Source organism: Oncorhynchus mykiss, chromosome 7 (assembly GCF_013265735.2).
Source record: "Oncorhynchus mykiss isolate Arlee chromosome 7, USDA_OmykA_1.1, whole genome shotgun sequence".
NCBI lineage: Eukaryota > Metazoa > Chordata > Actinopteri > Salmoniformes > Salmonidae > Oncorhynchus > Oncorhynchus mykiss.
This window is the reverse complement of record NC_048571.1, coordinates 72,165,917-72,189,643: the sequence shown is the minus strand read 5'-3', so window position 1 is coordinate 72,189,643 and position 23,727 is coordinate 72,165,917. Positions and strand designations below refer to the sequence as shown.

Sequence of the window (23,727 nt, the reverse complement as noted above, 5' to 3'; positions counted from 1 at the left end):
TGCTAAGGCTTTCCAACCGCAATTTAATAACAACATATCTGTGCGAGAATTTTACAATCTATTCCTGGCTACCGGGAGGCATCTAAAAGATCTCTCTTTACCTATTGACAGAAATTATTTTGCAGAGGGTTACACATTGTATGCTTTCAATTTATCCCCTGATGATGACACCTCAGGAAATCTTTCGGTGGTGTCCCAAGGTAACCTCAGGCTGGAAATGCGTTTCCGTACACCTTTAGCCCATACCGTTAGCATGATTGTTTATGCCTGCTCTGATTCAATCTTGGAGGTGAATAGCCGAAGACAGGTTTTAGTAGATTATTATTAAGGATCGTTGAGCAAAGACATGAATACCCAAGAGTTGGAAGGGGTCATGAGCCGACTGATTGGAAAACAATTTTGTGGAGTGTTGGCTTGTGATGAATTACCTATTGAGAAATGGCCGGAGCGGCCTGCCATGTTTATTGTCAATACCCATCCTAAACACATGCCGGGTGACATTGGCTAGCTGTGACATTAGAAGAGGAAGAAAAATTTCAACTTTTTTTGATTCCTACGGCTTTCCCCCCGGTTTTTTACATTTCCCCAAATCTATTAAAGAATTTTTGACCAAAAACGGCTCAAAGATATACTACAGCATCAAACAAGTGCAAGATAACCTTTCCACTACATGCGGTCACCACTGTGTATTCTACCTATGCCAAAGAGCCTGGGGAGTTTCTTTTGAAGATGTTATGTCTCTTTATAAGGATGATTTAAGAAGTAATGATAACATTGTAGCTTGTTTTGTTAGAAAATATCAAAAGTGTTCAAATGTGTGTCCTTTAAGACCGTGTAATCAAGGCGTATGCTCACGTCAAATGTTTCAAGAATGCCACAAATGTTAAATTGCTTAATTTTTCAAATACAATTTATTGAATTTAATCATAGTCATTCAAAAGTCATTCAAAAGTCTAACCACCCAGAGAGATCGGGATTAGGAAAAGGTCCGGAGGCGTTCAGGGGGGTAAATGAGTTATCATCATTAATTTCATAAGGAGGCGGGGTTGTTGGGGCATCTTTAGGGGTGCTGTAGGTTTTTGTTTTAAAGCGTGAATTCTGTTGACGAAGCTTATAGTTGGGTATACCCGAGAGGGGAATGTTGAGGATGGCCAGGGCCTTAAGAAACTGAAGCCATCCTGGAGGTCTTCTGTCATCAGCAACCTTGTGGGCCGATGTGATACTTTTAAGCAAGTCAATCACATGTGAACCCCTGACATCAGAGCCCTGAAGGATAAACTCTCCTTTGTCGTTCCAAGTAGCGGCCCCATTTGAGTCTTTTATCTTGTTCATAATGTATCTAACATTTTTCCTGTTACGTGCCGGAACATGGGTTAACATGTCATGCATAACTTTATCTTCAACAGGCATTTGATCTTCAGACAGTAAGCTCGCAGGCATTACAGGGGCTTGGCTCTCGCTAGGCTCGTCATCTTTTAAAGGGTCCGGTAGGGAAATAGTTAAATGGCCGGTCTCTCTCTCCCCTTGTTTCACCAAGGCCGAATACCTTTGCAAGAGGTTTGTGTATTTTTGGACCTTATCTTAGGGGTTCAATCCTTTTCGATTCAAAATATCCTTCATGGCCGTATCCATGAATACTTAGCTATTCTTAGTAAAGGTAGAAGAAAACCCCCAGACTGTTGTATGCTATGTATTTTCTTTTGAAGACTGGCCCTTTTATTGGCAAAGAGTTTGATCGCGGTCTTTTGTCTCTTTAATTTTTTCAGTTGGGTCAGGGTGAGTGGAATGCGTCCTTTGAGAAGATTCAAAGCAATCTCACATAGGGATAATATGAGATCTGAAGAACAGTGACTCAAGATGGCCTTCCGTTCATTAGATGTAGCCCCAACTAGGCTTCTCAAGAGGGGCAGGTTTCTTTTTAAACGCAGAGACATAGCGGTTACTTTTTAGGAATGTACGCAGCCGGCCACTCCCACGGGAACAGACCTGTTCGCAGCCTCAGGTGTTCTGGAGTATTTGCTTTTAAATCCACAATTAAATAAGAAAATGGCGCTTTGGTAGCGTCCTCATAGCTCTCCATGAAGTAGGATTTCCTTCCCGGGTACATCTGCTGAGCTAGAGTGTTAATTTGTAGTTTGTCTCTAGGATTTTTGAACAAAACCATGTAATTGGCGTTCAAACTGATGGTGCGGCTATTTTTACCTTGGTGAAAGACATTCTGTACCAAGTAAAGCACGGACAGGTTTCTATGATGAGTATATTCATGATGAGCAATTTCGGGATGTTCGCTACCTGCAAATAGCATATCGTCCAAAACCAGCAGATTGTTTTTATGAGGAGGGAGAAGTTCATCATCAGACAGGGATTCAGGTATTCCTTCAACAAACTTGATTTGTATTGTCTTCAACAATTCATCATACAGAGGTTGATAACAAGAATAACACCACACAACATTATCAGGCTTTTGAGATAACACATGTTCAGAATTCTCTAAAATACTTTTTACAAAACAAGTTTTACCACTATTAGATGGCCCTGCGATTAAGCCCGAAAATGGTAGTTGCAACCGGGGGTCAAAACCTTCTACAGCAGTCATTATATCTTAAGCTTTAAGACACATGCTTGTAGCATAAGTCAGTAGCCAAAGGGCAATGTGGTCCCGTCAGGCAAAAGCAGTCTCTTGTCATAGACTACCCTGAATCTTTTAGTAAGTGGGGCATTCCTTAGATGGAAACCCTTTTTATCCCTAACTATTTTTTTGTAGGAGCTCAAAATCTCCAAGTCACTATTCCTGTCATTTATGAACCCCTCGACCAAGCGTGTGATTGATTCCAAGTTTACACGCGGGGCATTTTCATAGTTTTGAGTCACGCCTTTGGCTTTCAACACCACGTGATTCTTTTTAGTCCTAAAAGCATAGCTTTTGGGACCACAGGAGGACCATTCTGTGATATGGTCACCCTCTTCGAGTTCACTCGTTAAGCCACCCAGATAGTTGCTGAGTGGGGGGCTCCAATCCCCCTGTTTGCTTACATAGAACATAGAGTCTGTGCCGTGGTAAAGAACCCGCCTCTGAAGCTGTTCCATGAGCGTGTACAGTTCATGTCGGCCATAGGCCGTGGTAAATGCTGCAAGAAACACATTTACATTACCCGGGGGTAGAACCCACTTCTTGTTACGTCGCCATTGCACCAGGGCAATGTCTTGACTCAAGAATGAAAAATGTGAAATTTCGTATTGGTCTGAAAAAACAAATTCCCAAAATTATTCGGGGTCTTTAATAATCGACGTTGTTAGCATATTACATCTCTGCGATAATTTCCCCCAAAGTGAGTTCAAGTACAATTTCGACACATTTCGTTTGGTTTTGTTGACCTCTATTCTGTCAGGGTCAAGAAGTATGCCTTCTCTGTCGTGATAGTCTTGAATGTACCTGTCTTTGCTCTCTTGATCTGTGACCGATGCAGGATAGCCTGAAGCCATTTGCTTGCATCTCAATAAGGTCTTGATGTACTCTTTAAAAAGAGTGTCTGATTTCCTGGAAAAGTTCCACACTTCAAAGATTTTGGCCACACGATACCCCATCTCTAAAGCCTTAGAGAATTCAACTGTGACCCAAACCCCAGCTCTTTCTTGATCTGAGTGATCACATGGGGTTTGCTGGTTGTTTTCACTGCAGGTGCGACAAAGGGGAAAGAAAAGTTTTCCTTGAGGGCCCCTGTAAGGCAAAACTGGTATAAACAAACCCCTAGGAGGGTAGAGAGTTGCTTTGATCAGACTAAAATAGTTTTGAGGTAAGTCAAAATCGTGATGAATAATTTCCGGATGCCCCATAGGATAGCATGAGGAACTCATTACATGAGGATAAAGGGATGTAAAATCTACATATCCTATTGTCTCGTCGGGTTGCGCTACATACCGCAAGGTCAAAGCATTGGTGCGGCCTCCATACAAGGCCTGCCGTGGTTCCAGTGGTTCTGGTGTGTCATAGCTGGAATGGAAGGCTTGAACATGAGGATCAGACTTTTTGAGGGCGGCCCATTCGTGCTCCCAGAAAACCTTCACTTTTAGCCCGTAAGTAGCCTGTAAAGATTCCAATTTGTCTTGAAACTCTTGGTACATTTCCCCAAAAGTATTTTGGGTTAGGACACATAGGGCCTGGGGCACAAAGCAAGATTTACAACCGTGGAAGAAACAACCGTTGTACTCATACACGGTCTCAACCCCGTCAATCTGGGTGTATCCTTCTACATGGTAAGAGTCAAACGCCTTCTCCCCCCGATTCAAAGCATGTTGAATAAAAATGTCTTTATCCTGGGCCAAGTACTCCAACCATTGATTAGACCCACTAGAGTATGACTTGAATTGGCGTCGGTAGTTGTCAGGCGAGGGGATTGCTATAGATGATGTAGGCAGAAAGTGTGTACGATAGGTTTTCATGCATGCCGATGCAATAGTTGTACAACTCCAGGGGTCAATGCCTGCATCTTTGATTACCTCTTCTCTGAATCTGAGGCATCCTTCACGAAGTATAACCACATCATTGTCACAGTATGATTCCATCTCTTTATGGAAATCAAAGGTGCCATGTCTTACTGTCTCGTACCACGTCATGAATCTCTCACGCTCTTTGGGAGACATTTGATCACACCCGTACATTTCTGGGCTGGGATATGATCCGATATAATGTAGATTCTCCTCAGATGTGAAGAAGTGGGGGAACCAGCCTTTCACAGAGTTTTCAAAACCCAAGGCCTCTGGCATTTGAGCCAATCTCATGGGTAAGAAGCTTAAACTGTCAATGTATCTCTGGTTGAAGGCTGGGTCTACAAAACACAAGATTGTACTACCTTGAGCTATGACACTGGGTTCCACGCCTTGCTGTATCAAGGGGTTCAGAAGAAGGTAAGAGTCGTAGGCTCTAGCATTGTGCGCTATAAACGTGAAGTTTCTGTACTGGGGTTTTCTAAAGTGTTTTAGAAAGAGCAGTGCACAATTGGGCCTCTCTGCCGACAACTTTTCACCCTTGAAAATCATGGTAGATACAAAAATAGGTAAATGAACCCCCGATTGCTGATTTGTCTCAAAATCATAGAACACATATTTCTCTGAATGTTCATCTTTAGCCAAGGGCTGAATATAACACTCGTGTGGCACTTCTTGAACCACTTCAGCGTCTCTGCTTTTCAAAGGCCCTTTACAGATTGGACAATGTATGATTCCACACACATGCGGTTTAGGGCTATCTATTTTAAGGTTGTAATTGCAATGGCATTTTGGGCATTTCTTGTTAATGTCACAACTGCTTACAGATTTACAGGCCTTGGGGTGCCATGTTTCAATTTTGTGTTTTTTTGTAACAGTAGGTCGAACGACATGTGCGGTGGCAATCCTCACAGGGTGTCAAGTTTATGGGTTGCATTGGGCAATTTGCATCCTGCCATACTGAACAGTTATAACGGCACGAGTGCCCCCCCTTTCGGGTGTAGCCGGTATGGCAGGATGGACACACATATGGTGCCCCTAAAAACACAGTGATGTTAGTAACGGCATAGTAATGTTCGTTTTGCACATAAAAGTACAGAATCTGAGGATGCGGTTGGGGGTGGTTTTGGAACTTCAAGAGAGCTGCATTAGTTCTGCTGTGGTACAAAACCACAATCTTGATATTCAGAACATTTTTAAATTTGACTATGTCAGAGAAAGCCACAGCATCCTGTATACCGAAACCCACGGCCGTTTGGAGCTCTCTAGCCTTTTGCAATGCCGTCTATTCAGTACATCCAGGGTAAAGTAAATGTGCTAGGCCTATTGCAAAGCGTAGCTTATTACCTGGATTGTGAACATTTATGAGGTAGGCCCTTTTATTGCTTATGATTTCTGACTGCATTAGGCTATCAAGCTTCCTTCTCTGACCACCACCCTGGGGTTGACGTATTATTTGCACTACAAGCTCGAGGGTCCAATCTGCTATGAGGGCTAAATTTGACTGAACAAGGCGTTCTAGCAGTGCAATAAATTGTTCAAGATCTGCTTCGCCATTGGGTAAAATAAGAGATACCGTGTTATGCAGGCTATCTCCACAAATTTCCAACTGTAAGACATCACGTGGTTCGCCATAATCTCTTGCCCTGTCTAACAGATCGAGTGTCCAATATCATTACGTAACACACAGCATAGTCAAGATTCTGATTCACCCATATGAAATTGAAAAACTGTCGAATCTCTGTATTGTTGAATTTATTTCGGTACACAACCCGGACACTTCTATCAATACCATCTCCCTCCTGATTTATTAGACAATTTTCCAATTCCCCAAAAACATTGTGTTGCATTTCAGACTCTACGGACATGGGCGTTAACGGTTGGGATGTCGAAGATGTCTGTCTCTCGTTCATCTGATTTATTAGACAATTTTCCAATTCCCCAAAAACATCGTGTTGCGTTTCAAACTCTACGGACATGGGCGTTAACGGTTGGGATGTCGATGGTGGTGTGGGAGGCTCTCGTTCATCCGATTAATTAGGGTTATGAGGGCTTCGGGAATCTGTGATAACAGGTTTTCATCGGGTGTCCCTGACTCGTTCATCCGATTAATTAGGGTTATGAGGGCTTCGGGAATCTGTGATAACAGGTTTTCATCGGGTGTCCCTGACTCGTTCATACGATTAATCATTTCTAGGAGTTTGGCTGGAATCTGTGATAATATGCTTTCATCTATCGGTATTATGTCTGTTACCCCCACCTCGTTCATACGAGTAATCATTTCTAGGAGTTCTGGCGGTATCTGTGATAAGAGGCGTTCAACTGTCTCAACTTGTTCCTTTGGTTCTGCCATTTGGATAATTAAGGATGTGCGTTCTTGGGTATTTCTGTAATGATCCGTGTTACAGTGCCTTGCGAAAGTATTCGGCCCCCTTGAACTTTGCGACCTTTTGCCACATTTCAGGCTTCAAACATAAAGATATAAAACTGTATTTTTTTGCGAAGAATCAACAACAAGTGGGACACAATCATGAAGTGGAACGACATTTATTGGATATTTCAAACTTTTTTAACAAATCAAAAACTGAAAAATTGGGCGTGCAAAATTATTCAGCCCCCTTAAGTTAATACTTTGTAGCGCCACCTTTTGCTGCGATTACAGCTGTAAGTCGCTTGGGGTATGTCTCTATCAGTTTTGCACATCGAGAGACTGACATTTTTTCCCATTCCTCCTTGCAAAACAGCTCGAGCTCAGTGAGGTTGGATGGAGAGCATTTGTGAACAGCAGTTTTCAGTTCTTTCCACAGATTCTCGATTGGATTCAGGTCTGGACTTTGACTTGGCCATTCTAACACCTGGATATGTTTATTTTTGAACCATTCCATTGTAGATTTTGCTTTATGTTTTGGATCATTGTCTTGTTGGAAGACAAATCTCCGTCCCAGTCTCAGGTCTTTTGCAGACTCCATCAGGAATGGTCCTGTATTTGGCTCCATCCATCTTCCCATCAATTTTAACCATCTTCCCTGTCCCTGCTGAAGAAAAGCAGGCCCAAACCATGATGCTGCCACCACCATGTTTGACAGTGGGGATGGTGTGTTCAGGGTGATGAGCTGTTTTGCTTTTATGCCAAACATAATGTTTTGCATTGTTGCCAAAAAGTTCAATTTTGGTTTCATCTGACCAGATTACCTTCATCCACATGTTTGGTGTGTCTCCCAGGTGGCTTGTGGCAAACTTGTGACACTTTTTATGGATATCTTTAAGAAATGGCTTTCTTCTTGCCACTCTTCCATAAAGGCCAGATTTGTGCAATATACGACTTATTGTTGTCCTATGGACAGAGTCTCCCACCTCAGCTGTAGATCTCTGCAGTTCATCCAGAGTGATCATGGGCCTCTTGGCTGCATCTCTGATCAGTCTTCTCCTTGTATGAGCTGAAAGTTTAGAGGGACGGCCAGGTCTTGGTAGATTTGCAGTGGTCTGATACTCCTTCCATTTCAATATTATCGCTTGCACGGTGCTCCTTGGGATGTTTAAAGCTTGGGAAATCTTTTTGTATCCAAATCCGGCTTTAAACTTCTTCACAACAGTATCTCGGACCTGCCTGGTGTGTTCCTTGTTCTTCATGATGCTCTCTGCGCTTTTAACGGACCTCTGAGACTATCACAGTGCAGTTGCATTTATACGGAGACTTGATTACACACAGGTGGATTGTATTTATCATCATTAGTCATTTAGGTCAACATTGGATCATTCAGAGATCCTCACTGAACTTCTGGAGAGAGTTTGCTGCACTGAAAGTAAAGGGGCTGAATAATTTTGCACGCCCAATTTTTCAGTTTTTGATTTGTTAAAAAAGTTTGAAATATCCAATAAATGTCGTTCCACTTAAGCCACCTGGGAGACACACCAAACATGTGGATGAAGGTAATCTGGTCAGATGAAACCAAAATTGAACTTTTTGGCAACAATGCAAAACGTTATGTTTGGCATAAAAGCAAAACAGCTCATCACCCTGAACACACCATCCCCACTGTCAAACATGGTGGTGGCAGCATCATGGTTTGGGCCTGCTTTTCTTCAGCAGGGACAGGGAAGATGGTTAAAATTGATGGGAAGATGGATGGAGCCAAATACAGGACCATTCTGGAAGAAAACCTGATGGAGTCTGCAAAAGACCTGAGACTGGGACGGAGATTTGTCTTCCAACAAGACAATGATCCAAAACATAAAGCAAAATCTACAATGGAATGGTTCAAAAATAAACATATCCAGGTGTTAGAATGGCCAAGTCAAAGTCCAGACCTGAATCCAATCGAGAATCTGTGGAAAGAACTGAAAACTGCTGTTCACAAATGCTCTCCATCCAACCTCACTGAGCTCGAGCTGTTTTGCAAGGAGGAATGGGAAAAAATGTCAGTCTCTCGATGTGCAAAACTGATAGAGACATACCCCAAGCGACTTACAGCTGTAATCGCAGCAAAAGGTGGCGCTACAAAGTATTAACTTAAGGGGGCTGAATAATTTTGCACGCCCAATTTTTCAGTTTTTGATTTGTTAAAAAAGTTTGAAATATCCAATAAATGTCGTTCCACTTCATGATTGTGTCCCACTTGTTGTTGATTCTTCACAAAAAAATACAGTTTTATATCTTTATGTTTGAAGCCTGAAATGTGGCAAAAGGTCGCAAAGTTCAAGGGGGCCGAATACTTTCGCAAGGCACTGTATCTTAAGCCATTCTCTCATCCTTAGCGCTGGAGAAAAACTCCCGGGTTCTGCCCGATAAAGGGGTTTGGGGCCGCTGTCTGTGAATATCTTAACCGTAGATTCCACAGGTTGGAATATGTAAGACATATGTCCCTCACTCGTACCCAAAACTCCTTTAAAACATTCTGGGGACTCACGCAAAACATCCTCCAGGCTTTTGTCATTGGCTTCATGACATGAGCCGCATAGCACCCCAAGAATTGGCCTAGGAGACATATTTTTATGTTTAATATTCTGGGCTTTATTTAAAAAAATCTTGTTTACTGTTCTGGGGTCGCATGCCTTGTTCTGGACTTTATTTATAATGCGTCTGCCACAGCTAATACCCCAGACATTCCTGCTTCATAGATAGCAACCCTAAGGGCAATAAAACAGGTGTGTGGTGCCATACTCTTTCAAAAAGTTAAAACACAGAACCCCCCAGTTCAACCAGGTCCCTTGACATCAATCAGCATGACAACTTCAAAGGAATAGATGCAATATAGATATAAAATAACACACCCTCTAACACGTGACAACAGGAACAGGATGTCCTGGCCGGATGCCCATATTTGGACATGTACCATATTGATAACACACACTCACACACACACAGGGTTGATAAAACACACTCACACACACTCAAGGGGATGCAGCAGCTACCACCTCTGCTCCCTGGGACACAGATGTCAGGGTGTTTGTGTTTATCTGCCCCTTTGGTGTGTGTGTACACTCAAACCAATCATTTAAACTGCACTGACAATTATGTGCAAGTTTATCAATTTTCATATGGGTGGCCCCAGCGGGAATCAAACCCGCTGGGTTTGTGCCATTGCAAGCTCCACGCTCTACCAACTGAGTCACAGTAGTGACATGTCTCCTCCCTGTCCCTTGCTCCTTGGGATATTTTAGGAGGTATAAGGGAGGACAGCCAATATTACCCTGTACCTCTCCTTGAACCAAGGAGATGGAGTCCGTGTGTTGTCTTCATCAGGCCTCACAAGCTCGCTTACAGACTTATAGGATCTGCAGTGAAACAGAAGCCCACTCTGGAGACTGACAGCCTCAACCTCAACCTCCCCCCTTGCCCAATATCTGCTGCAATATCTGTCACGACTGACAGGCCACGGCCCCTGTGGGCCCAGTCTAAGGCTGTCTCTGGAGAGGGGAGGATGGGGGCAGAGATAGGGGGAGGATGATGGGGTAGGAGAGGAGGGGAGGATGGGGAGAGGAGAGGAGGATGAGGAGAGGATGGGGAAGAGAGGAGGGGGTGATGAGGAGAGGAGAGGAGAGGAGAGGAGGGGGAGGGGAGGATGGAAGAGGAGGGGAAGATGGGGAAGAGAGGAGGGCTGGATGGGGAGAGGAGATGAGGGGAGGATAGGGGAGGAGGGGAGAGGAGAGGATATGAGGGGAGGATGGGAAGGAGAGGAGAGGAGAGGAGGGGAAGATGGGGAGAGGAGAGGAAGGGGGATGGGGAGAGGAGGGGAGGTTGGGGAGAGGAGAGGAGGGGAGGATGGGGGAGGTGAGGGGGAGGAGGAAAGGATGGGGAGGAGAGGAGGGGAGGATGTGGAGGGGAGAATGGGGAGGGGGAGGGAGGAGAGGAGGGGGTGGGGAGAGGAGAGGAGAGGATGGGGAGGAGAGGGGGGAGGATGGGGAGGAGAGGTGGGAGGATGGGGAGAGGAGAGGAGGGGAGGTCGTTGAGGATGGGGAGAGGATAGGAGGGGAAGATGGGCGAGGAGAGGAGAGGAGGGGAGGATGGGGAGAGGACAGGGGAGGAGAGGAGGGGAGGATGGGAGGAGAGGTGGGAGGTTGGTAGAGGAGAGGAGGGGAGGACATTGAGGATGGGGAGAGGATAGGAGGGGAAGATGGGCGAGGAGAGGAGAGGAGGGGAGGATGGGGAGAGGAGAGGGGAGGATGGGGAGAGGAGGGGAGGATGGGAGGGGAGGGGGAGAGGATGGGGAGAGGACAGGAGGGGAGGATGGGGGATGAGAGGAGAGGAGAGGAGGATGGGAAGAGGAGAGGAGGATGGGGGAGGAGAGGAGGATGGGGAGGAGAGGAGGATGGGGAGAGGATGGGGAGAGGGGAGGATGGGGGAGGAGGATGGGGGAGGAGGAGAGGGGAATTGGTATTATTGGACCGCTTCCTCCAATTCAGTTCCAACATGACTGAATATTGATCAGGAAGGAAGGGAAGGAGGGAGAGAGCGAGAGAGAGCGGGAGAGAGCGATAGAGAGAGAGAGAGAGAGAGAGAGACAGACAGATATATATATATATATATATATATATATATATATATATATATATATATATATATATATATATATATATATATATAAGAGGTTGTATATAAAATACAACCTCTTATGGCTTCTGTGTAGGTGTGTGTGTCTATTAATTTGCCAGTGACTGCGTGTGGGGGTGTGGTAGGAGAATGACTGTGGTAGAGGTCTTTGATTATCAAGGTGGATGATTGATTTGCATGTGAGTGTTCATCCAATGCAGTATGTAGCTCTATGATTATACGATAACATATCGCTGGGATATGAGGTAACAACAGGACCTGGCCTACATTATGTTAAAAGATGCTGAACATGATTAAAAGACAAAAAAGCTATTGTGATTGTGTTGAATAGTTTTGGGAAAGAAAGATAATAAAAAACTGGAGAACATTATTTAGTGTTGAGGTGCTGACTAACGGGGGAATAAACTGGAAGCTTGAAAAACAGAGTTGCACAGTCTATGTATAAACGGCCAGCAATTTATTGGGTAAACCACAAAAGTTTCGGTGTCACAAAGATAATTTGTAAAAATCCAAATAACTTCACATATCTTCATTGTAAAGGGTTTAAACACTGTTTCCCATGCTTGTTTAGTGAACCATAAACAATTAATGAACATACACCTGTGGAACGGTCTTTAAGACACTAACAGTTTACAGACGGTAGGCAATTAAGGTCACATTTATGAAAACTTAGGACACTAAAGAGGCCTTTCTACTGACTCTGAAAAACACCAAAAGAAAGATGCCCAGGGTCCCTTATACATTCATGAACGTGCCTTAGGCATGCTGCAAGGAGGCATGAGGACTGCAGATGTGTCCATACTGTGAGATGCCTAAGACAGCGGTACATGGAGACAGGACGGACAGCTGATAGTCCTCGCAATGGCAGACCACGTGTAACAAAACCTGCACAGGATCGATACATTCGAACATCACACCTGCGGGACAGGTACAGGATGGCAACAACAACTGCCCGAGTTACACCAGGAATGCATAATCCCTCCATCAGTGTCCTGTCCGCAAAAGGCGGAGAGAGGCTGGACTGAGGGCTTGTAGGCTTGTTGTAAGGCAGGTCCTCACCAGACATCACCGACAACAACGTCGCCTAAGGGCACAAACCCACCATCACTGGACCAGACAGGACTGGCAAAAAGTGCTCTTCTCTGATGAGTCACGGTTTTGTCTCACCAGGGGTAATGGTCAGATTCGCATTTATCGTTGAAGGAATGAGCGTTACACCGAGGCCTGTACTCTGGAGCGGGATCGATTTGGAGGTGGAGGGTCCGTCATGGTCTGGGGCGGTGTGTCACAGCATAATCAGACTGAGCTTGTTGTCATTGCAGGCAATCTCAATGCTGTGCGTTACAGGGAAGACATCCTCCTCCCTCATGTGGTACCCTTCCTGCAGGCTCATCCTGACATGACCCTCCAGCATGACAATGCCACCAGCCATACTGCTCATTCTGTGCTTGATTTCCTGCAAGACAGGAATGTCAGTGTTCTGCCATGGCCAGCGAAGAGCACGGATCTCAATCCCATTGAGCATGTCTGGGACCTCTTGGATCGGAGGGTGAGGGCTAGGGCCACCCCCCCCCCCCCCCAGAAATGTAAGAGAACTTGCAGGTTTCTTGGTGGAAGAGTGGGTTAACATCTCACAGCAAGAACTGGAAAATCTAGTGCAGTCCATGAGGAGGAGATGAACTGCAGTACTTAATGCAGCTGGTGGCCACACCAGATACTGACTGAAACTTTTGATTGTGACCCCCCCTTTTGTTCAGGGACACATTATTCCAGTTCTGTTAGTCATATGTCTGTGGAACTTGTTCAGTTTATGTCTCAGTTGTTGAATGTTCTTATGTTCATACAAATATTTACACATGTTAAGTTTGCTGAAAATATACGCAGTTTACAGTGAGAGGAAGTTTCTTTTTTTGCTGAGTTTAGAATTGTTCCTAAGAAGGGCCTGATATCAAAGTCAATATTCAGACCCCTAGGGCTCAATGTTTTTAAATATGATATCCAGTAAGCCTCCCTCTGTAGTAGTAAGATGTCAATGTTACCTCCTCTCCTTGGTAGAACAACATGCTCAATGCCTGTGTATTTGAGGGAGGAGATGGGATGGTTAACTTTATCAAAGTGAGCTGCTACTGGATAGTCAATGTTCTTACACCTGATTGAGCTGAGGTGTTCAGGGATGCGTTGTTTTAATTGTCTTTTCGTTTGTCCTACTTAGGCATTCACACATATACAGGTGATGAGATAGATTACTCCCTTTGTCTTGCATTAGATGATACCTCTAACATGAATTTGTCAACCTGTGTGTGGGTGTCTGAAGAGGGATATTTTTGAAGTGCTATTGCACTGTGAGCATGAGCCACATTTGTAGTGCCCATTTGGAATGGGAGTCAAGAGTGTCTGAGTGGGCTCAGGGGCAGGTCAGATCTCACTAATACATTCATACATAATGTTACTGACCACACTAATGCATTCATACTGTACATAATGTTACTGACTACACTAATACATTCATACTGTACATAATGTTACTGACTACACTAATACATTCACACTGTACATAATGTTACGGACCACACTAATACATTCATAATGTACACAATGCTACTGACTACACTAATACATTCATACTGTACATACTGTTACTGACTACACTAATACATTCATACATAGTGCTACTGACCACACTAATACATTCATACTGTACATAATGTTACTGACTACACTAATACATTCATACATAATGTTACTGACTACACTTATCCATTCATACTGTACATAATGTTACTGACTACACTAATACATGCATACTGTACATACTGTTACTGACTACACTAATACATTCATACATAGTGCTACTGACCACACTAATACATTCATACTGTACATAATGTTACTGACTACACTAATACATGCATACTGTACATAATGTTACTGACTACACTAATACATGCATACTGTACATAATGTTACTGACTACACTAATACATGCATACTGTACATACCGTTACTGACTACACTAATACATTCATACTGTACATACTGTTACTGACTACACAAATACAGTCATACTGTACATACTGTTACTGACTACACTTATACATACATACTGTTACTGATTACACTTATACATTCATACATAATGTTACTGAATAAACTAATACATACATACTGTACATAATGTTACTGAATAAACTAATACATTCATACATAATGTTACTGACTAGCTGGGAATAATATTCTGAATAAACATGTTTACAACTAATGTCAGGATAAATGAATTTCCCCTCATTTAGTGTTACTTAGTTTACATACAGCATTTTGATGAATAAATTATGATTATTCAGCATATGACTTATGTGTAAACATACATCTTATTTATCGCTCCCTCTACATATTTACTTTTAATGTCTCCTTATTTAGTCTCACAGTATTTATGCCGTTTTATCGACAATATGGAATTCATATTTTGTCTATTTTATGGTGTGTCTGCTGTGTGTGTATGTCCCTCTATATTTGAAAGAGAGAAAAATAAGAGAGAGAGAGAGAGAGGAAAAGAGGGCAAGAGAGGTGGAGTGAGTGTGAGAGAGGGAGATAGAGGCAACAGTGATTAAGTGTGAGGAAGAGAGCGGATTGCAGAAGACTGGTTGAGCATGTGTGAATGTGGTTTTGTGAGTATGACTAAAGATTTGACAGGTTTTAAATGGTTTGTATGCCAGTGTATTGGCCCAAGAAGGCTGGGATGCTTACATGAGGGAGTGTTGCCCAACGCAGCGGAAATATGAGATACTGGCAGTCCATTAGAGACAGCCTGAGAGACTGCACCCTGCTAAAGGGACCACTACCCTCTGCTGGTTGGAAGAACATACTACCACATCACAGGCTTAACACAAATAGGGCAGGGTTCTCCAAACAAGTTTACACAGCAATGTTTATTTTCTTCAATTGTTGTACATAAAACACTGTAAAAACACTAGCAAATCAGCTCCAAGTGATTTTAATTTAAGAAACCGGTTCCAAAGTAGAGATATATATGAGATAGAGTAGAGATATATATGAGATAGAGTAGAGATATATATGAGATAAAGTAGAGATATATATGAGATAGAGTAGAGATATATATGAGATAGAGTAGAGATATATATGAGATAGAGTAGAGATATATATGAGATAGAGTAGAGATATATATGAGATAGAGTAGAGATATATATGAGATAGAGTAGAGATATATATGTAATCGTGTACAGTGCATTTGGAAAGTATTCAGCACCCTTGACTTTTTCCACATTTTGTAACTTTACAGCCTTATTCTAAAATGGATTACATGTTTTTCCCATTAATCTACACACAATACCCCATAATGACAAAGTGAAAACTGGTTTTTAAAAATGTTTGCAAATTTATAAAAAAACTAAAACAGAAATATCTTATTTACATAAGTATTCAGACCCTTTGCTATGAGACTCAAACTTGAGCTCAGGTGCATCCTGTTTCCATTGATCATCCTTGAGATGTTTCTACAACTTGATTGTCTCGAGGCACAGATCTGGGGAAAGGTACCAAAACATTTCAGCAGCATTGAAGATCCCCAAGAACACAGTGGCCTCCATCATTCTTAATTGGAAGAAGTTTGAAACCAACAAAAGCTGGCCACCTGGCCAAACTGAGCAATCGGGGGAGAAAGGCCCCGATTATGTTCCAGCCCCCTGACCATCCACTCAAGAAAAAATTGGCCCGCAGGTGAATCTAGTTGATTATCCCTGATATAATGGGCTGTTTTCCGGACCCAGATTAAACCTAGTTCTGGACTTAAAAGTACATTAATTAATCTTCCTTTTTAATCCAGGACGAGGCTTAATCTCTGTCTGGGAAACCGTCCCCACAATACCACACCTATTAGATGTACCCAGTGTGTATTACTAGTATGAATTTGTTCTGCCTTGTATCAATTATCATGGTGAAACTTAATGCCGAAATGTATTCACCATCAAATAAACTCACAATTTCACTCTTTACATTAAGGTTTCCATTATGTTTTAGAGTGATTATAGTATGTGTTTGTGTTAGTTTGTGAGGTTTCTAACTGTATCATTTACATCAGAATGGATAGTGATACATGATTTGAGGGCTGGATGGATGAATAAATAAATGGCTAAAATTCTGAAACGTTTCTCACACATTCTTCACACGTTCTCACGTTCTTCACAACGTTGTTCTCACGTTCTTCACAACGTTGTTCTCACGTTCCTCACACATTGTTCTCACGTGTCTCATGGGAGCTTTTGCAGTAGCTCATATGTTCTCCACATGCGCTTCATGCTACCGAGTGTTCTGATGCTGTGTTCTCCGTGCACTGTGTTCTCTCTGTTGGTTCCGCCCGTGCTACTACAGCTGCTGGACGCCAGGAGGACCAAGGTTTGTCCCTATGTCTGCCACCGCTGCCCTGGCTGCCGTGTGTGTACAACATAGAGTCACCACCAGTGTGATGTCGTCGTGTCTCCTCAGTGACCACCAGAGACCCCCCCCACACACACCCCCACACCCCTAGGTCATATCTGAAATGGCACCCTCTTCCCTATATAGTGCACTACTTTTGACCAGAGCTTGTGAGATCTGGCCAAAAGTAGTCCACTAAGGCCTATATTGTGAACAGAGCGCCATTTTGGACATACTCCTAATTTGACTTTTATACACACCCAAAAGGAGTGTGATGGGTTTAGCCTGTTTTGTTCCCTACACCCTACCCTCTGACCCTCTCCCTTCCCCTACACGCTCTGTTTAATAGAGTGTTGTTTGTTCAGCTATTCCTTATTTACTCCAAGCACACCTGGTCCTCCTCGTATGTTCCCCCTATACAGACCAACATACTGTGAGTGTGGTTCTCATATAGGGGTGTGGCTGCTCCTCTGCACTGTGTGTGCATCCCTTGTGATGCTATAGTATATAGTGTTTTGTTCTGTATTTATCTGCCCCCTAAACTCCAACACCCAGGCTAGGTTCCAATGTCCATACTAGATACCACTGAGAATGCATGGCCCAATCAGTGCACAGTGGTATGCTAGTGTGTACATTGGGAGAGTCACAGAGCCTCAGCCTCCTTTTCCCTTGTCCTAAACACACTACACACACTACAATCGATGTGTGACTCATTTAGTTATTAGGTACTGTACCCCTTTACTTTTCCCATGTGCTTCCTGAAGCAGTGTGTGCAGTCTAATGGAGGAGCATTGCTTTTCCCTAACACACACACATGCATGCATGCACACGCACGCACGCACGCACGCATACACACACACATACACACGCGCACGCACGCACGCATACACGCACGCACGCATACACACATACACACATACACACACCACCCTAACACACAGCATATGGATGGGCATGAACCCAGAAGTCCGCTGAGTCTACTGCTGTCGGTTAGTCTCCAGCTCTCAGTGGGAACATTGTTTACTGTGCTCTACATGGATCTCTGCTGCTCTCGACTCAGGCCGTATGGACAGCACCCGCCCTACAATAATGATAGATAATTATCAATAATGCTGCAACAATCATACATGATAGCAGCACAGCACAAAACTCCTTTGAAAGTGCAAGCTGTTGAACGCAACGGTTAAACAATGAACACTTGACATGATCGTCAAACTATTATCGAAGGATCTTGGTCCTACAAGTTCTTCGCTTTCCTGCAATTTCGGTTGCACAATCGGCTTCTCCCAGCAACACACAGATTCAGTCATTCACTGGATGGCTTTGTTTAAATGTCTCTTTTAGTATTCCTGCTGTCAAAACCTTGAGAGACATTCCTAAAGATTAGATGACTGATATACAGTCCTGTAAATAGATAGCAATTTACAGTACTCACTACTCACCCTAAAAATGGCAACAGAAGATAGAAAGCAACAAGCCGTATAGTTGATTATGAACAGTATATAAAACAGTTGTATTTTCTCTTACCTCTTCAACCCATACTTTCTCGTGTTGTCATACTTTGTGTGTGTGCGTGTGTTTTCTATGTGTCTTTCATGCCATAGCCAGGTAAGGCCTCCGTTTTTTCAGCTGTAACTTCTCCAGAGGGTGAATAGATTACAATGTGTGTTTGTGAGTTTCTTTGTGTGTGTTCTTCCTAATGCACATCTGCTTTCCACAGGGCCATCAAAATGTTCCTTGTCCCCCCTCTCTATAACATGTTTTTTTGTGTGTGAGTTTGCATGTGTGCCTGAATATGTCCTTAGATGAGTACGTATTCAGTGACCCATCATTGTCTGATCTGTAGTTTATTTGAATCCATCTTAGGCTAAGTGCTGTGATCCTACCAGATTGAGACTCCTTGATGTGTGTGTGTGTGTGTGTGTGTGTGTGTGCGTGACCCCCACAGCACCTGCAGCTGACCATCCAGGCCCTGCAGGATGAGCTGAGGACCCAGAGGGATCTGAACCACCTGCTGCAGGAGAGTGGCGGCCGCTCTGGGGAACACTACACCAACATCGAGCTAACCGAGGAGAACTTTAGACGACTGCAGGCCGAGCACGACCGCCAGGCAAGGAATCTTAATAGTTAATAATTAACAATAAATGACTGATTAAATAAATGAGTTAGTTATTAGTTCCGAGTTATTATGACCAGGGTTGAACATTATGGTAACAACATTTCCAAATTTCCATTTACTTCTTATTACCTGGAGGAATTCCGTGAATCTTCCAACCGGAGGTTTCTGGATTTTCTTCCAACTTGGACATTTTGGGAAAGTTCCCAGAATTGCGCTGCCCTAATGATGACATAATTTATACTTCCTTGCAGGCCAAAGAGCTCTTCCTCCTGAGAAAGACCTTGGAGGAGATGGAGCTGCGGATGGAGACGCAGAAGCAGACGCTGGGGGCCAGGGACGAGTCTATCAAGAAGCTGCTGGAAATGCTCCAGAGTAAGGGTCTGCCTGGGGGGCCAGGCAGAGTCAATGAGGAGGAGGAGCAGGAGAGGGCCAGGCGCATCGCTGAGGCCGAGGCACAGCTGGGACACCTGGAGGTCATCTTGGATCAGAAGGAGAAGGAGAACATCCACCTCCGAGAGGTACAAGAGTATATGGCTTGCGTCCCAAATAGCACCCTATTCTCTATGTAGTGCACAACTTTTGAACAGAGCCTGGTCAAAAAGTAGCGCACTATGTAGGGAATAGGGTGCCATTGGTGATGTGACTTATGTAGTGCCTATGGTTAGCATATGGCCATATAGTACTATATACTGTACCTACTGTAGGGCCACAGTAGACTCGGAGTAAATGGAGTGGTATTATTCAACCACTAAATGTACATAACTATATAACTACTGGGTCGTAGTTAGAGGCAGAGGCAGGTGTCGTTCGTTGTCTCTGATTGAGAATCATACTTACAGTGGGGCAAAAAAGTATTTAGTCAGCCACCAATTGTGCAAGTTCTTCCACTTAAAAAGATGAGAGAGGACTGTAATTTTCATCATAGGTACACTTCAACTATGACAGACAAAATGAGAAAAATAATCCAGAAAATCACATTGGAGGAATTTTAATGAATTTATTTGCAAATTATGGTGGAAAATAAGTATTTGGTCACCTACAAACAAGCAAGCTTTCTGGCTCTCACAAACCTGCAACTTCTTCTTTATGAGGCTCCTCTTGCACAATTGGTGGCTGACTAAATACTTTTTTGCCCCACTGTAGGTAGCCTTTTCCCACCTGTGTTTTGTGGGTGATTGTTTTCTGTTTTGTGTCTTCACCAGACAGGACTGTTTCGTTGTCGTTTTGTTCTTTCACTTTGTTGTTTTGTTATTCAGTGTTCAGTTGATTTATTAAATATTAACATGGACACATACCTCGCTGAGCATTGGTCACATCTTGACTACTCCTCGACAGAGTAGGACGAATTACATTACATTTCTGAAGATTGTTATTTATTTCATGTGATTAGTGATTCATTTGAAGAAACATGTGAACTGAACTCTCGTTTTAACATGAAAAAACTATTTATTCTAAAAAAAATGTTTTCAAAAGAAACATTGAACATCAAATCATAGTGTAAAAGCAAGTGAGCTGGTTCTACTCTTTTTGACATTTTCTGGTGTTTTGAAGTGAAATCTGAGCCGGTTGAGCAGAGCACGTCAATCCTTTTACCCATAGATAGACAGGCTAGAATAACACATCAATCCTTTTACCCATAGATAGACAGGCTACAATAACACATCAATCCTTTTACCCATAGATAGACAGGCTACAATAACACATCAATCCTTTTACCCATAGATAGACAGGCTAGAATAACACATCAATCCTTTTACCCATAGATAGACAGGCTAGAATAACACATCAATCCTTTTACCCATAGATAGACAGGCTAGAATAACACATCAATCCTTTTACCCATAGATAGACAGGCTAGAATAACACATCAATCCTTTTACCCATAGATAGACAGGCTAGAATAACACATCAATCCTTTTACCCATAGATAGACAGGCTAGAATAACACATCAATCCTTTTACCCATAGATAGACAGGCTAGAATAACACATCAATCCTTTTACCCATAGATAGACAGGCTAGAAATGGTTTAACAATTTCAAATATTTCGTGAAGCTTGCATTCAATTGCCCCTCCCTGTAGCACACAACATTCATTATTGATGATTTAAGATGAAGTCGTCAACTCTGTTATGGTCAACCTTGTTGCTTTGCTTGGCACTTAATAGGCACTTACTATAGTAATCTATTTATTTAACCTTTTGAAATGGCAAAACATGTTTTTTAGGAAGTTGAACACGTGCTCTTTATTACAGAATGTAAAAATTTGGTGAAATCCAAAAACATTTTCCATTAAGTTACATTACTCAAAAAGTATCTAATTGGTTGAACCACCCTACTATCTGCCTACAGTAGACCCAGTAGATTCCACCTGGTTAGGGTAGCCTCTGTAGGCACTGGTCTCACTTGTGTTTGAGGTGTTACTGATTGTGCCCGAGTCATATTATTTGTTCGGTGCTGGTTTTAAAGCAGACATTATTTGCCAATTTCCAAACTTTTCTTCTAAGGTAAAGTGTATACGTATCAACACTAGAGGGCAATACTGTATGTCTTTCTGTCTGTTTACTGTGCTCTGGCTGAAGTGATAGGAACAGTGTTCAATCTGTGTCAGAGGAGGCTGGTGGGAGGAGCTTTAGGAGGATGGCTGGAATGAAATAAATGGAAAGGAGTCAAACATGTGCTTTCCATATGTTGGATGTGCTTGATAACATTCCATCATCCTATAGCTCCTCCCATCAGCCTCCTCTGAATTGTGTACAGTATTATTGCCAGCAGGGCCAGTATAGGACTGATGTAAATGGTCGTGCAAATAAACGTAACTTATTTCAATGCTGTCTCTAGAGTGTTGAGCTAAGTCATTACCCATTGAAAACACTGAAAAGTTGTGTTGTGGTATTTGCTAAGATGCTTTTGGAGAGATTCAGAGCCCACATTTATAAAGAGTCTTAGAGTAGGTGTGCTGATCTGGGATCAGGTCCCCCTTATCCATTAAATCTTATTCATGATGATCTAAAAGGTTCAACTGAATCTAGATCAGCACTCCTATTCTGAGATGCTTCATAAATATGGGCCAATTGCACTATGTCTTAAGAGAGGCGACATTTGATGCTTGTCTTGTCCATTTCATATCAACTGGTGTTCTCCCAGGAACTGCACAGGAGAAACCAGATGCACCAGGACCCTGGCAAAACCAAAGCCCTCCAGACCATCATAGAGATGAAGGTAAGAACCATGGGGCATTATGGGTACTGTTGTACATCATGCTACACCTGACTAGCACCATCACTGAGACCAACCATGTGGTCAGATGAAGTACGCAAACATTAGTTCTAAGAAGAACGGCTTTTCTTAGTTTGATTGCACTTTGATTCTAGTCTGTGGATAGCCTCGAAAGCCAAGGCTTTGTTCAACAAGACGATATTTGGAAGTATGGCCTTGTGAGACTAGTCTGTGTGGATGATGTTACAAAGGTACTTAACATGTAAAAAGCTATGAAAAATATATTCAAAGCAGTAACTGAACCACTATAGAGCCCATCAGTCTACTGTAGCTGCAGAGCTGTGATATCGCCTCCTAAATATAAAGCATGAGCTCACAGCCCTCCAGCACGCCACTCTCTCACACACCACATCAGATGGAGATGGATTGGGGCTGAGCAAAACCCCAACATCTCCTACCACTGTCATGTGACTCTCCAATTGCATGGTCACATGACATGCTGGCTCCTGGAGGCTCTGGATTTGCATACAGAGCCAAGCCCCGCCCCTTCCATTCTCGGTAGAGGAACTCCCCGCTCCTCTCCACTCTCTTCACAGCCATGTTGATGCTGATGTTAGCATGAGTAATGCTTTCTCTCTCTCTCTCTCTGACTCCGACTCTCTCTGACTCTCTCTCTCTCTTCTCTCTCTCTCTCGCTCTCTACATTACTCCTCAAACACCAAGGAGAGCACGTAGCCAGCTTGCTGGTACCATGGAAACAGGTGTGGTTGTTTATGACACTGAGGCCAGAACACAGGGGAGGGAGGGAGGGAGAGAGAGAAAAGGGCAACCAGTGAAAAACAAACACCATTGTAAATACAACTCATATTTATGCTTATTTATTTTATCTTGTGTCCTTTAACCATTTGTACATTGTTAAAACACTGTATATATATAATATGACATTTGTAATGTCTTTACTGTTTTGAAACCTCTGTATGTGTAATGTTTACTGTTAATTTTTGTTGTTTTTCACTTTATGTATTCACTTTGTATGTTGTCTACCTCACTTGCTTTGGCAATGTTAACACATGTTTCCCATGCCAATAAAGCCCTTGAATTGAATTGAATTGAGAGAGAGAGAGAGAGAGGGAGGGTGGAAGGGAAGGAGGGAGAGAGAGAGAGAATTACATCCTCAGCTTGATCAGCATGATCTACTGTAGCAGTGAAGTCAATTGGATGACATAGCTTCTCTGACCCATTGAGCTACGGTATGTTGTTGTCTATACTATGTTCTAATGTACTAATCTACTATGTTCTCTCTATGGTAGCTTGCATCTGGCTGCAATTGTAGGATAGTGATGCATTGACGAGGCATATGGCCATGATAACAACTTTCACACTTTCACATTAACCCCTTAGATCAGGACCGTCTGTTGTTTTTT

The 23,727-nt window shown here is 43.0% G+C and overlaps 1 protein-coding gene across 7 annotated transcripts in view; it reads left to right on the top strand.

Moving 5' to 3' along the window:
- Window positions 1-23,727, top strand: part of LOC110528436 (ERC protein 2) — a 99,229-nt gene that overhangs the window by 31,101 nt on the left and 44,401 nt on the right. For all 7 annotated transcript variants that reach the window (XM_036984014.1, XM_036984016.1, XM_036984015.1 and 4 more), the window contains exons 3-5: window positions 18,915-19,076; window positions 19,337-19,603; window positions 22,232-22,306. In XM_036984014.1, the coding sequence (XP_036839909.1) occupies window positions 18,915-19,076; window positions 19,337-19,603; window positions 22,232-22,306 (504 nt within the window). The remainder of the gene's footprint in view (window positions 1-18,914; window positions 19,077-19,336; window positions 19,604-22,231; window positions 22,307-23,727) is intronic.